This window comes from Oncorhynchus gorbuscha, linkage group LG18 (assembly GCF_021184085.1).
Source record: "Oncorhynchus gorbuscha isolate QuinsamMale2020 ecotype Even-year linkage group LG18, OgorEven_v1.0, whole genome shotgun sequence".
Taxonomy (NCBI): Eukaryota; Metazoa; Chordata; class Actinopteri; order Salmoniformes; family Salmonidae; genus Oncorhynchus; species Oncorhynchus gorbuscha.
Window position 1 is genome coordinate 39568918 of NC_060190.1, and position 13481 is coordinate 39582398.

Below are 13481 nucleotides of genomic sequence, written 5' to 3' on the forward strand. Positions count from 1 at the left end.
TGATCTTGTTCAACAGAATTCTTCTTCTATTCCCCCAAAATTTGGTTTTGAACACAGTGCATTATTTTAATATTGCAAAATGTGTAGAATTGCAATAAATTAGCTTTAAAACGGTATGGTATTGCCAAGGTCTGGACATGCACTGTTTTAGTCAACGTAAAACTACCTGTATGCTATTTTTAATGCCGTCTACAGTTGGAGTTTTATTCTGATGAAGGCGACGGATGCATTTGCTGACACGAAATGGGTCCCCGACGCAAACAAAGTTTGGGAACCCCCTTGTGTACCACACACTGAGCTATGCACGTTAGTACGTTGGTAAATTCCACAAGACTATAAGTCCCAGCGTGCATAGCGGCGGTTGCCGTTCTTCGTTGCACTGGTATTTCCTGTCGCTCTTTTTCGTAAGAGTTGGCTGCCTGCTACATTGTCGGCGATTTATTCAATCAAACGTGTACCTCGTGCCATTGTAAGGTACGTTACATGACGCTGAATTGTATTACTACTTACAATGTCTAATTCATGCCTTTTTGTGGTTCTATGCTTCTTATCGTATTTACTCCACGTAACCTTGTTACTGATGACAGGAGTTCAAATGATGAGCCAGAACTTGTAAACATACATACATCAGCCTTGACAAAAAGTCGAATACCGTAAAAGACAAAATGAACAATGACTATGTCAGATAAAGGTAGATACATATAATTATTGCTTGGTGACCATAATTATATATTTTTTTAATAAAAGATGTGACAAGCTTGCGAGGAGGCATCAGGGCATGTCCATGTTTTCTTGAATTTACATAAGAGAAATCTAAATAATTTACAGCTCGTGTCCTCTCTCTCGTTACCTCCTTCTCGAAACCCATTGGATGAGAGAGCCAGAGGTCCCGCCTTTCTGACCTTTACTTCCAATGGGTTTTGAGAAGGAATGGAGATTCTCCCATCAACAGATGAGATTTTGGTTGCAATCCAAAGTCAAAGTAGACTGTCCTATACCCTCAGCCCTTGAATGAAATGTTACATCGTCACATCTGAGTGTACCAAGCGAGAGATGATCAAATACGCAATTTTCCTTTATGGAAATCTTGAAGTTGCGCTAATAAACAACCAACCTAAAGCAATTAATGTACCTAGCAAGCTAACAGTTACACATAGCTGGCTAGCTAGTTTTATAGTTGTGATTTTATTCCAATACATTTCAGAATTCCCCCAAAATATTTTTATGAAGCTAGGTACTTTTTAAAGTCTCCTCACTATGAGACTAAGACTATTGGCAAACGCTGAAATCAATGTCGTATCTGTTGAGCGACACGTGACCACAGTTTTGCTTTACATTGTGGGCCAAATCAACCCCACAAGTGATCGTGACAACCATGGAGTTTATTACCCAGTGAAACACTTGATCCCAACAGGTTCCTTTTTTGATGAGTGTATAAGAAAACAAAAGCATGCAACAGTCGTTCCATGTCATTGCAGCAAGCCATGACACCCGCAATCTCAGATTGTTGTTAAATAGTTTGTGGTTAGAAACAGGTTATATTATTTTGTTGACATTTTAATTTGATCTATGCGAAATTAGTTTAATTTATTGCACGCAAATTGGCCATTTGAATAAATAGGATTCAGATATTCAATAAATATAGTACCACGCTTCTTCCTCCACCCCTCCCCCACCTGTACATGCCCAATGATCCGTGAACCGTACATGATACAGACAACACCTTGGTGTCATTGTACTCCTCAGTGTGGTTTAAAATATGGAGTATCGCTACATTCTGGAATACAATTTTACACATGCATTTAATTTTAAAGCTATTAATATTGACCTCAAAATACATCATTTCAAGACCTGGTTCCCTGCTACTTTAAAGTTACGATAAATACATGTTATGAGTACCACCAACACAGGGAATGGATTCAAAGGGAACTCCCTCTGCTGGTGATTTGTTGAATGGGCAATCCTACAGGAGGGCTGTGATTGGTTAATGACCTATACATGTTAATTTCTATGTATAACGTTTAGTTTTTAGTAGCAGAGAGCCCACTGGAAATTGTATATTGTTCCAAACAATATCAAAATTAATCAAACATGAATACATTAATGTGAAAAATGGTATTTCAGAATACAGTGCCTTCAGAAATTATTCACACCCCTATACATTTTCCACATTTTGTTGTTAGTGTCTGAATTTAAAATGGATTAAATGTATATGTTTGTCACTGGCCTACACAGAATACTCCATAATGTCAAAGTGCAATTGTTTTAAGAAAATTAATAAATTAAAATGTTTTGATTCAAGTATTCAATCCCTTTGTTATGGCAAACCTAAATAAGTTCAGAAGTAAACATGAGTTTAACAAGTCACATAAGTTGCATGGACTCACACTGTGTGCAAAAGTGTTTCAACATGATTTTTTGAATGACTACATCATCTCTGTACCCCACACATACAATTATCTGTAAGGTCCCTCAGTCGAGCAGTGCATTTTAAACACAGATTCAACCACAAAGACCAGGGAGGTTTTCCAATGCCTCACAAAGAAGGGCAGCTATTGGTAGATGGGTAAATGTAGATGGATTGTGCATCAATACACCAAGTCACTACAAAGATACAGGCGCTCATCCTGCTGGAGAGGAAGGAAACCGCTCAGGGATTTCTCCATGGGGCCAATGGTGATTTTAAAACAGAATTTAATGGCTGTGATAGTAGATAACTGAGGATGGATCAACAACATTTTAGTTACTCCACTATACTAACCTAATTGACAGAGTGAAAAGGAAGCTTGTACAGAAAACATGCATCCTGTTTGCAACAAGGCACTGAAGTAATACTTTAATACAAAAAAATTGGCCAAAAATTTTCTTTTTGTTCTGAATAGAAAGTGTTATCTTTTGTGGCAAATCTAATACAATACATTACTGAGTACCACTCCATATTTTCAAGCATAGCATATTATTTGTACTATTTTCTACATTGTAGAATAATAGTGAAGACAATCCAAAAAGTGTATGTTAGATTCTTCAAATTAGCCACCCTTTGCCTCTCAACCAGCTTCATGAGGAATGCTTTTCCAACCGTCAAGGAATTCCCACATATGCTTAGCACTTGTTGGCTGCTTTTCCTTTACTCTGCAGGCCAACTCATCCCAAACCATCTCAATTGGGTTGAGGTCAGGTGATTGTGGAGGCCAGGTCACCTGATGCAGCCCTCCATCACTCTTCTTGGTCAAATAGCCATTACACAGCTTGGAGGTGTGTTTTGGGTCATTGTCCTGAAGAAAAGCAAATGATTGTCCCACTAAGCACAAACCAGATGGAATGGCATATCACTACAGAATGCTGTGGTGGCCATGCTGGTTAAGTGTGCCTTAAGTTCTAAATATATCACAGACAGTGTCACCAGCAAAGCACACCCACACCACCTCCTCCATGCTTCACGGTCAGAACCACACATGCAGAGATCATCCGTTCACCTACACTGCGTCTCACAAAGACACGGCGGTTGGAACCAAAAATCTCATTTGGACTCATCAGACCAAAGGACAGATTTCCACCAGTCTAATGTCCATTGCTCGTGTTTCTTGGCCCAAGCAAGTCTCTTATTATTGGTGTCCTTTAGTAGTGGTTTCTTTGCAGCAATTCGACCATGAAGGCCTGATTCACTCTCCTCTGAACAGTAGATGTTGAGATGTGACTGTTACTTGAACTCTGTAAAGCATTTATTTGGGATGAGGTGCAGTTATTTCTAATAAACATGTCGTCTGCAGCAGAGGTAACTCTAGGTCTTCCTTTCCTGTGGCGGTCTTCATGAGAGCCAGTTTCATCATAGTGCTTCAAAGTTCTTGAAATGTTCAGTTTTGACTGACATTCATGCCTTAGAGTAATGATGGACTGTCATTTCTCTTTGCTTATTTGAGCTGTTCTTGCCATAATATGGACATCTTCTGTATACACTCCAACGTTGTCACAACACAAATGATTGTCTCAAACGCATTACGAATGAAAAAAATCCACACATTTACTTTTAACAAGGCACACCTGTTAATTGAAATGCATTCCTGGTGACTACCTCATGAAGCTGTTTGAGATAATGCTAATAGTGGGCAAAGCTGTTAGCAAGGCAAAGGGTGGCTACTTTGACGAATCTCAAATATAAAATATATTTTGATTTGTTTTAACACTTTGTTGGTTACTACATGATTCCATATGTGTTATTCCATAGTGTTGATGTCTTCACTATTATTATACAATGTAGAAAATAGTCAAAATAAAGAAAAACCCTGGAATAAGTAGGTGTGTCCAAACATTTGACTGGTACTGAATCTAACTAGACATGTTCATATATAAGGCTGAAATATGAACCTTTCAGGGGAGGTCTATGCACAGCAAGTTATGTCAATTATGCTATTCTTAGAATATTTTTTAACATTATCACAGTTAACGTTACATGGCTACTGTTTTATAGAGGTAAATCCCAGCTTTCTAACGGTGCAGATTTCTTCAGGCTCTACAGTGCAACAACGGAATTAATGCTTAGTTAGCTATAGTTAACTAGCGAGAACTGCTACAAGTTGTGTTTCTAAATGGTGATCTAGTTCGTCTGTCATTATTTTATACCTGCTGCTGAAATGTCGTTGTCTATCTCCTCCGGCACTGGCACACACTGAAGGGTCATTCCGATAATGGCAGATATGTCTTTTTATTGATTGATCATATTTAAGTGTGCTTTCATGAATTACAGTAACAACAATTATTAAACTAATTTCCATGACCTGACAAACCCTAATTGGACAACTTGGATCAGCACATCATGCTATTCAGGCAATCTCGGAACAGTTTACTGTCAACACAGACTAATAGCAAATACATTTGAACAAAGCAGAATCAGGAAATTAATGCGGACTCTCTATTGCTATTCAATGAAGATCCCGACTTCGTTCAGCTTTGATCAACCTGTTTTGCCTTGGTGTGTGAATCTGGGCCAGCGATAGGGTACTTTGTTTTTATAGAGGAGCTGGTACGCAATTCCCCAAAAATTAGAAGTGCCGGTAAGGCGTTCAGGACAGTTTCGTCCCAAATCAAGCACTGTGGGTATAACACTGAATGGAGCTAAGCACAGGCAATATCCAAGAGGACAACCTGGTTAAATCTGATTCCCACGACATTAGGAGATTAATTCACCTTTCAGCAGGACAATAACTTAAGGCCAAATCAACACTGGAGTGTAATGTTTCAGGAATGCTAATTGTATCTGTTACAAACTACAGAAACTATTTCAGAACAATCTGAGATAGTGGGTCGAAATCCTCAAGTGCTTTTTGAGGTGGATCGAACTACATGCATCAATCTTACACTGTACTCTGTATGCAGATGCGGTTCCCATGGAGACCCTTGGCACTGTGTTGCGCAGCCCCTGGGAGACGGGCATCATCATCAGTTCCCGAGGGCATCCAGAGCTTTGTGCCTGCCAGCAGCACCATCGATGCCCACACCCTGGAGCAGCTACAGGCCTTCTTGTCCCGTGCCACGCGCCTCTTCGTCATCACTGGGGCGGGTCTGTCCACAGAGTCTGGCATTCCAGACTACCGCTCAGAGGGGGTGGGTCTCTACGCCCGCACAGACAGGCGACCTATGCAGTATGCAGAGTATATACGCAGCGCCAAGTCTCGTCAGCGCTATTGGGCTAGGAACTATATGGGCTGGCCACAGTTCTCCTCTCATCAGCCGAACTCTGCCCACCTGGCTCTGCAGCAGTGGGAGGAGCAGGGAAAGGTACACTGGCTGGTAACTCAGAATGTGGACGCGCTTCATTCCAAGGCAGGCCATCAAGGACTGACTGAACTGCACGGCTGCGCACACAGGTAGTGAGGTAGAAATGTACTGTGTCACACATACAATACAGACTGACTTCTTCTTCAAGGACATTGGCACAGAACAACACTCAACTTTTTACCTTTGTGTGTGTGTGTCCCTCTCAGGGTGTTGTGTCTGGGCTGTGGTGCCGTGTCTCCAAGGGAGGACCTCCAGAAGCGGTTCAAAGCACTGAACCCTAGCTGGGGTGCACAGGCAGGAGGTGTGGCTCCCGATGGTGATGTCTTCATTGAGGACGAGCAGGTCCTCCACTTCAGAGTGCCTTCATGTAAGGATTGTGGGGGCATATTGAAGCCAGAGGTGACATTCTTTGGGGACACAGTGAACCGAAGGACAGTGCAGTTTGTACATGAGAGACTAGCTGAGTCCGATGCGGTTCTTGTCGCTGGATCTTCTTTGCAGGTGGGCATGATATATATAATTGTTCACGACCTACCATAAATGTTTAAATTGATAGTGTTGCTATGTTGTTGATATAGTCAACTGTTTGTTACAGGTGATATTCTGTTATGTTTGTCTTACTGATATGGTATACTTATAAAAACATGTCCCTGTGACACAAAGGAAACAACTCAATAGCCTTACAATATGTGGAAGTTTCACATCCCTTCTAATTTTCCAGGTGTATTCTGGATACAGATTCCTACTGGCAGCAGCTGACCAGAAGATCCCAGTAGCCATCTTGAACATTGGGTCTACCAGGGCCGACCACCTGGCAGAGTTCAGAGTCAGTGCTCGTTGTGGGGAGGTATTGTCTGTCATTCAGCCTCACTGACCACAAAGACAGACGGAAGGCCTCACTAGGACTTCAGTCACTGATCCACAGATACCGTTGTATTGTTTTGAGAACTATTCAGTGGGCTCTACTATTCTAACTCTTGGTCAACCTGGCAGCAATGCAATCAGCTTTAGGACATTGGGCTGAAGTGATGGACACTACTAGTAACCAGGAATCATGTGTTATGGGCTTGTACATATACAGTGCCTTTAGAAAGTATTCAAATCTCTGTACCCCACAGATACAATTATCTGTAAGGTCCCTCAGTCGAGCTGTGAATTTCAAACACAGATTCAACCACCAGGGAAGTTTTCCAATGCCTTGCAAAGGGCACCAATTGGTAGATGGGTAAAATAAAAAGCAGACGTTGAATATCCCTTTGAGCATGGTGAAGTTATTAATTACACTTTGGAGGGTGTATCAATACACCCAGTCACTAACTACAAAGATACAGGCGTCTTTCCTAACTCAGTTGCCAGAGATGAAGGAAACCACTCAGGAATTTCACCATGAGGCCAATGGTGACTTTAAAACAGATACAGAGTTTAATGGCATTGTAGTTACTCCATAATAGTAACCTAAATGACAGTGAAAAGAAGGAAGCCTGTACAGAATATAAATATTCCAAAATATGCATCCTGTTTGCAATAACACAAAGTAAAACTGCCAAAAGATATGGCAAAGAAATGTACTTTATGTCCTGAATACAAAGCATTATGTTTGGAACAAATCCAACAACACACTCTTCATATTTTCAAGCATGGTGGTGGCTGTTATGGGTATGCTTGTCATCAGCAAGGACTAGGGAGTTTTTTTAGGATAAAAATAAACGGAATAGAGCCAAGTACAGTCAAAGTCCTAGAGTAAAACCTGGTTTAGTCTGCTTTCCAACAGACACTTTGAGAAAATTCACCTTTCAGCAGGACAATACCCTGGAATACAAGGCCACCCATACACTGGTTGCTTACCAAGATGACTTTGAATGTTCTAGTTACAGTTCTGAGTGGCCTAGTTACAGTTTTGACTTAAATCGTATTGAAAATCTATGGCAAGACTTTAAAATGGCTGTCTAGCAATGATCAACAACCAACTTGACAGAGCTTGACAAATTACTTTTAAAAGTATAATGTGCAAATATTATACAATTCAGGTGTGCAAAGCTCTTAGAGACATACCCAGAAAGACTCACAGCTGAAGGCCTAATCCCTGCCAAAGATTAGTTTAACACGTATTGATTCAGCGGTGTGAATAGCTTATAGCACAAAAAGTTTATATTTTTTAAATGTTGTGCACAAATTTGTTTACATCTCTGTTAGTGATCATTTCTCCTTTGCCAAGATAATCCCATCCACCTGACAGGTGTGGCATATTAAGAAGCTGATTAAACAGCATGATCATTACACAGGTGCACCTTGTACTGGGGACAATAAAAGGCCACTCTACAATGTGCAGTTTTCTCACACAACACAATGCCAAAGATGTCTCAAGTTTTCAGCGAGCATGCAAATTGGCAGGCTGACTGCAGGAATGTCCATCAGAGCTGTTGCCAGAGGATTTGAATGTTAATTTAGCGACCATAAGCCACCCCCAATGTCATTTTAGAGAATTTGGCAGTACGTCCAACTGGACGGATCGTATAAGACCAGCCACCCGGACAGCTGATGAAACTGGGTTTGCACTGGGTTTGCACAACTGAAACATTTCTGCACAAATTGTCCGAAACCATGTCAAGGACGTTCATCTGTGTGCTCGTCATCCTCACCAGGGTCTTGACCTGACTGCAGTTCGGCGTTGTAACCAACTTCAGTGGGCAAATGCTCACCTTCGATGGCCACTGGCTCGCTGGAGAAGTGTGCTCTTCACGGATGAATGCCAGTTTCAACTGTCCTGGGCAGATGGCAGACAGCTTGTATGGCGTCGTGTGGGAGAGCGGTTTGCTGATGTTAATGTGAACAGAGTGCCCCATGGTGGCAGTGGGGTTATGGTGTGGGCAGGTATTAGCTACGGATAACAAACACAATTGCATTTTATCGATGGCAATTTGAATGCACAGACATACCGTGACAAGATAATGAGGCCCATTGTGCCATTAATCCGCCGCTGTCACCTCATGTTTCAGCATGATAATGCACAGCCCAAAGTCGCAAAGGATCTGTACACAATTCCTGGATGCTGAAAATGTTCCATTTCTTCCATGGCCTGCATACTCACCAGACATGTCACCCATTGAGCATGTTTGGGATGCTCTGGATGGACATGTATGACAGTGTGTTCCACAGTCATTTGAAGAGTAGGACAACATTCCACAGGCCACAATCAACAGCCTGATCAACTCTATGCAAAATATATATGTCATGCTTTGTAACCGATGTGAAATGTCTAGCTAAATGCTTGCTAATAGCATTTCAATCGGTGACATCACTTGCTCTGAGACCTTGAAGTAGTTGTTCCCCTTGCTCCGCAAGGGCCACGGCTGTGGAGCGATGAGTAACGAATCTTCGGGGGTGGCTGTTGTCTATGTGTGCAGAGGGTCCCTGGTTCGAGACCAGGTAGGGGCGAGGAGAAGGACGGAAGCTATACTGTTACAGCTGCATGAGGCAAATGGTGCTCACACCAGATACTGACTGCTTTTCTAAAAAAAATGTAAGGTACCTGTGACCAACATATGCATATCTGTATTCCCAGTCAATTGAAATCCATAGATTAGGGCCTAATGAATGAATTTCAAATGACTGATTTCCTTTTATGATCTGTAACTCAGTAAAATATTTGAAATTGTTGCATGTTGCATTCATATTTTTGTTGAGTAAATGAGATTTCTGCATTGAAATGAAAATACATTTGCAAACATTTCTAAAAACATGTTTTCACAGTGTGGTAGCCATTATGAGGTATCGTGTTTAGATGGGTGAGAAAAAAAATCTGTTTAATTCATTTTGATTTCAGGCAGTAAGACACGTGTCACTCCTCCCTTGTACTTGATTGATGAATGAAGGTCACTAATTAGTATGGAACTCCACTCACCTCGTTGTCTAGGTCTTAATTGAAAGGAAAAAGACAAAAACCAGCAGACACTAGGCCTTTCATATGGAATGAGTTTGACACCCCTGCTGTAATACCACAAAATGTGGAATAAGTCAAGGGGTATGAATACTTTCTGAAGGCACTGTATACTCTATGGCTGACAGGGCAATATTCTGAAGTTAACCCCTGCCTTATTGATCCTCCCTGGAAGTAATAGTCATCCATAGGAATGAATGGTTATTATTCTACTTTTCACTTAGCCTATCCATCGCTTTAGCTAACTAGTATATACTTTACAGACAACCACCAATATGGAAAATAGGTGCAATAACTATTTTAGAGTTTTAAAGATGAGCTTTAGATATGTAGGCCTACTAATAATAATATTGTGGGGGATCTCGTCTTGTCAGTGCACAGACATGGTTTAGGTAATGTCAACACCACAGTAATGCATTTACCAAATGAGGGGGATTTGCATTTCCAATAAATAAATAAACCAACTTATGTAAATCCATGTTATAGTATGTTCTATAATATCCATCAACAAAGTGCTATTGGAATCACAGAGCCACAGAAGGTAAGGTGACAGTTGATCTGGTCACACTGAGTCAGTCTGCGCTGAAAGCCTTCCTGAAGTTTAGTCCAGTTATCCAGAACTGACTGAATCTCTGCCTGTAGCAGAGCTAGGCGATTCTCAAAGCTCCTGCTCTGGTCAAACCAGTAGGTGGAGTGGTAGCCCAATAGAATCCCAAAGAGAATGCACAGATTCCAGATTGTAACAATATCTTTCTTAGATACAGAGGACTATTCCTCATCATCTCTGTTGCCCGAACTGTTGCCCGAACTGTCTGATATGAGCAAGTAAAGCCTGAATCGTCCCTGATAGCTCCCCACTGTAGCTCAGTGACTGCAAATCCAATTTTATTGGTCACATACACATGGTCAGTTTGCATACCGCCCCAACTCAAGCATAGCAAGTTTGCGGGGGAACTATACTGAACGAAAAAATAAACGCAACATGTAACAATTTCAAAGATTTTACTAAGTTACAGTTCATATAAGGAAATCAGTCAATTTGAAATGAATTAAGCTAATCTATGGATTTCACATGACTGGACATCTGCACAGCCATGGGGGGCCTGGGAGGGCAAACACCCACTCAGAATGAATTTTTCAGACGATCCCACAGGTGAAGAAGCCAGACCCACAATGCAAACTGTAGTCAGGTGTCATTCTCCGGTGGCGGCGAAGTGTAACATTTAATCAACACGGCTGCATTTTTGGCATGTCAGACAAAATTATGATGCTAGCTTGCTAAAATATATATATTTATTAAAAAAAACACACATATATATATATATGCAGCACCAGTCAAAAGTTTGGACATATGAAATCCTGTCATAACCAAAAAAGTGTTAAACAAATCTAAATATATTTTATATTTGAGATTCTTCAAAGTAGCTACCCTTTGCCGTGATGACAGCTTTGCACACTATTGGCATTATCTCAACCAGCTTTATGAGTTAGTCACCTGGAATGCATTTCAATTAACAGGTGTGCCTTGTTAAAAGTAAATTTGTGAAATTTCTTTCCTTCTTAATGCGTTTGAGACAATCAGTTGTGTTGTGACAAGGTAGCGGTGGTATACAGAAGATAGCCCTATTTGGAAAAAGACCAAGTCCATATTATGACAAGAACAGCTCAAATAATCAAATAGAAACGACAGTCCATCATTACTGTAAGACATGAAGGTCAGTCAATATGGAACATTTCAAGAAGTGCAGTCGCAAAAACCATCAAGTGCTATGATGGAACTGGCTCTCATGAGGACCGCCACAGGAAAGGAAGACCCAGAGTTACCTCTGCTGCAGAGGATACGTTCATTAGTTACCAGCCTCAGAAATTGAAGGCCAAATAAATGCTTCACTGAGTTCAAGTAACAGACACATCTCAACCTCAACTGTTCAGAGGAGACTACTTGAATCAGGCCTTCATGGTCGAATTGCTGCAAAGAACCCACTTCTAAAGGACACCAATCAGAAGAAGAGACTTGCTTGGGCCAAGAGACATGAGCAATGGACATTAGACTGGTGGAAATCTGTCCTTTGGTCTGATGAGTCCAAATGTGACCATTTTGGTTCCAACCGCCATGACTTTGTGAGAAGCAGAGTAGGTGAATGGATGATCTCTGCATGTGTGGCTCCCATCATGAAGCATGGAGGTGTGATGGTGCTTTGCTGGTGACACTGTCTGTGATTTATTTAGAATTCAAGGCACACTTAACCAGCATGGCTACCACAGTATTCTGCAGTGATACGCCATCCCATCTGGTTTGCGCTTAGTGGGACTATAATTTGTTTTTCAAAAGGACAATGACCCAACACACCTCCAGGCTGTGTAGTCTATTTGACCAAGAAGCAGAGTGATGGAGTGCTGTATCAGATGACTTGGCCTACAAACAATCACCCGACCTCAACCCAATTGAGATGTTTTGGGATAAGTTGGACCGCAGAGTAAAGGAAATGCAGCCAACAAGTGCTCAGCATATGTGGGAACTCCTTCAAGTCTGTTGGAAAAGCATTCCAGGTGAAGCAGGTTGAGAGAATGCAAAGAGTGCAAAGCTGTCATGGCAAAGTGTGGCTACTTTGAAGAATCTCAAATATATTTGGATTAGTTTTAACACTTTTTTGGTTACTACATGACTTCATGTGTTATTTCATAATTTTGAAGTCTGAACTATTAGTCTACAATGTAGAAAATAGTCAAAATAAAGAAAAACCCTTGAATGAGTAAGTGTGTCAACCTTTGACAGGAACTATTGTATGTGATGTAGGGGAATTTTAATGTTTGTACTTTTCTTTTCACTAATTTCTGTCTTCTATTCATGTGCTGTTCTAATAACCAATTTATGTGTTCATGCAAGTGGCTGACTGTACAAATCCTCACTTATCAGTAGCTGCAATTTGGCAGTACATCCAGCCGGTGTTTTGAAAACGAATGATAGATATCGTTTCAAGGTCTCAGTTTAGAGAGAAGCCTTGTGAGGTGTTGGTCTGTCACGTGTTGTGAAACAGTATTGGTCGGTCACATGAATGAAACAAAATGGTATTGATTAATTATGCTCCATCATAGCTGTATATTAGACAACTGCTGGGTCTGCCCAGGTATAGCTCCTGATTGACTTGTGTACTATTGTTTTGTACCCAAACAACTACCTCTTTCCCAACTGTATTTTATTTATTTATTTTGCTCCTTTGCACCCCATTATTTTTATGTCTACTTTGCACATTCTTCCATTGCAAAACTACCATTCCAGTGTTTTACTTGCTTTATTGTATTTACTTTGCCACCATGGCCTTTTTTGCCTTTACCTCCCTTCTCACCTCATTTGCTCACATTGTATATAGACTTGTTTATACTGTATTATTGACTGTATGTTTGTTTTACTCCATGTGTAACTCTGTGTCGTTGTATCTGTCGAACTGCTTTGCTTTATCTTGGCCAGGTCGCAATTGTAAATGAGAACTTGTTCTCAACTTGCCTACCTGATTAAATAAAGGTGAAATAAAAAATTGTGCAATGAGTTGGTTGGAACCTTTCCAGCGCACTGACAATAAACAATGATTCATTTAAGATTGACTTTGAGAGTCCCTGTGTAAGAATTTCCACGACAATGACATTGATTTTAGAGATGGCAAATTGGCTTAGTCTCAGAGTGAGGAGGCTATAAAACTTAGCTAGCTTCATAAACATATTTTTGGGAATTCTGAAATGTATTGGAATAAATGACCAAACTATAAAACTA

General features: G+C 40.8%; 1 protein-coding gene across 1 annotated transcript; it reads left to right on the forward strand.

Moving 5' to 3' along the window:
- Positions 1–334: 334 nt before the first annotated feature.
- sirt4 (sirtuin 4) lies at positions 335–7018 on the forward strand. The gene is made up of 4 exons (XM_046309953.1): positions 335–474; positions 5374–5864; positions 5982–6276; positions 6497–7018. Exons 2-4 carry the CDS (start codon positions 5374–5376, stop codon positions 6647–6649), a joined length of 939 nt encoding a protein of 312 aa, XP_046165909.1. The 5' UTR covers positions 335–474; the 3' UTR covers positions 6650–7018.
- The last annotated feature ends 6463 nt before the right edge of the window (positions 7019–13481 follow it).

Coding starts and splice junctions, on each gene's coding strand:
- sirt4 (XM_046309953.1), top strand. CDS start 5,374: ATGCGGTTCCCATGGAGACCCTTGGCACTGTGTTGCGCAGCCCCTGGG. Junction 5,865..5,981: donor CTGCACGGCTGCGCACACAG/GTAGTGAGGTAG, acceptor TGTCCCTCTCAG/GGTGTTGTGTCTGGGCTGTG. Junction 6,277..6,496: donor TCGCTGGATCTTCTTTGCAG/GTGGGCATGATA, acceptor CTAATTTTCCAG/GTGTATTCTGGATACAGATT.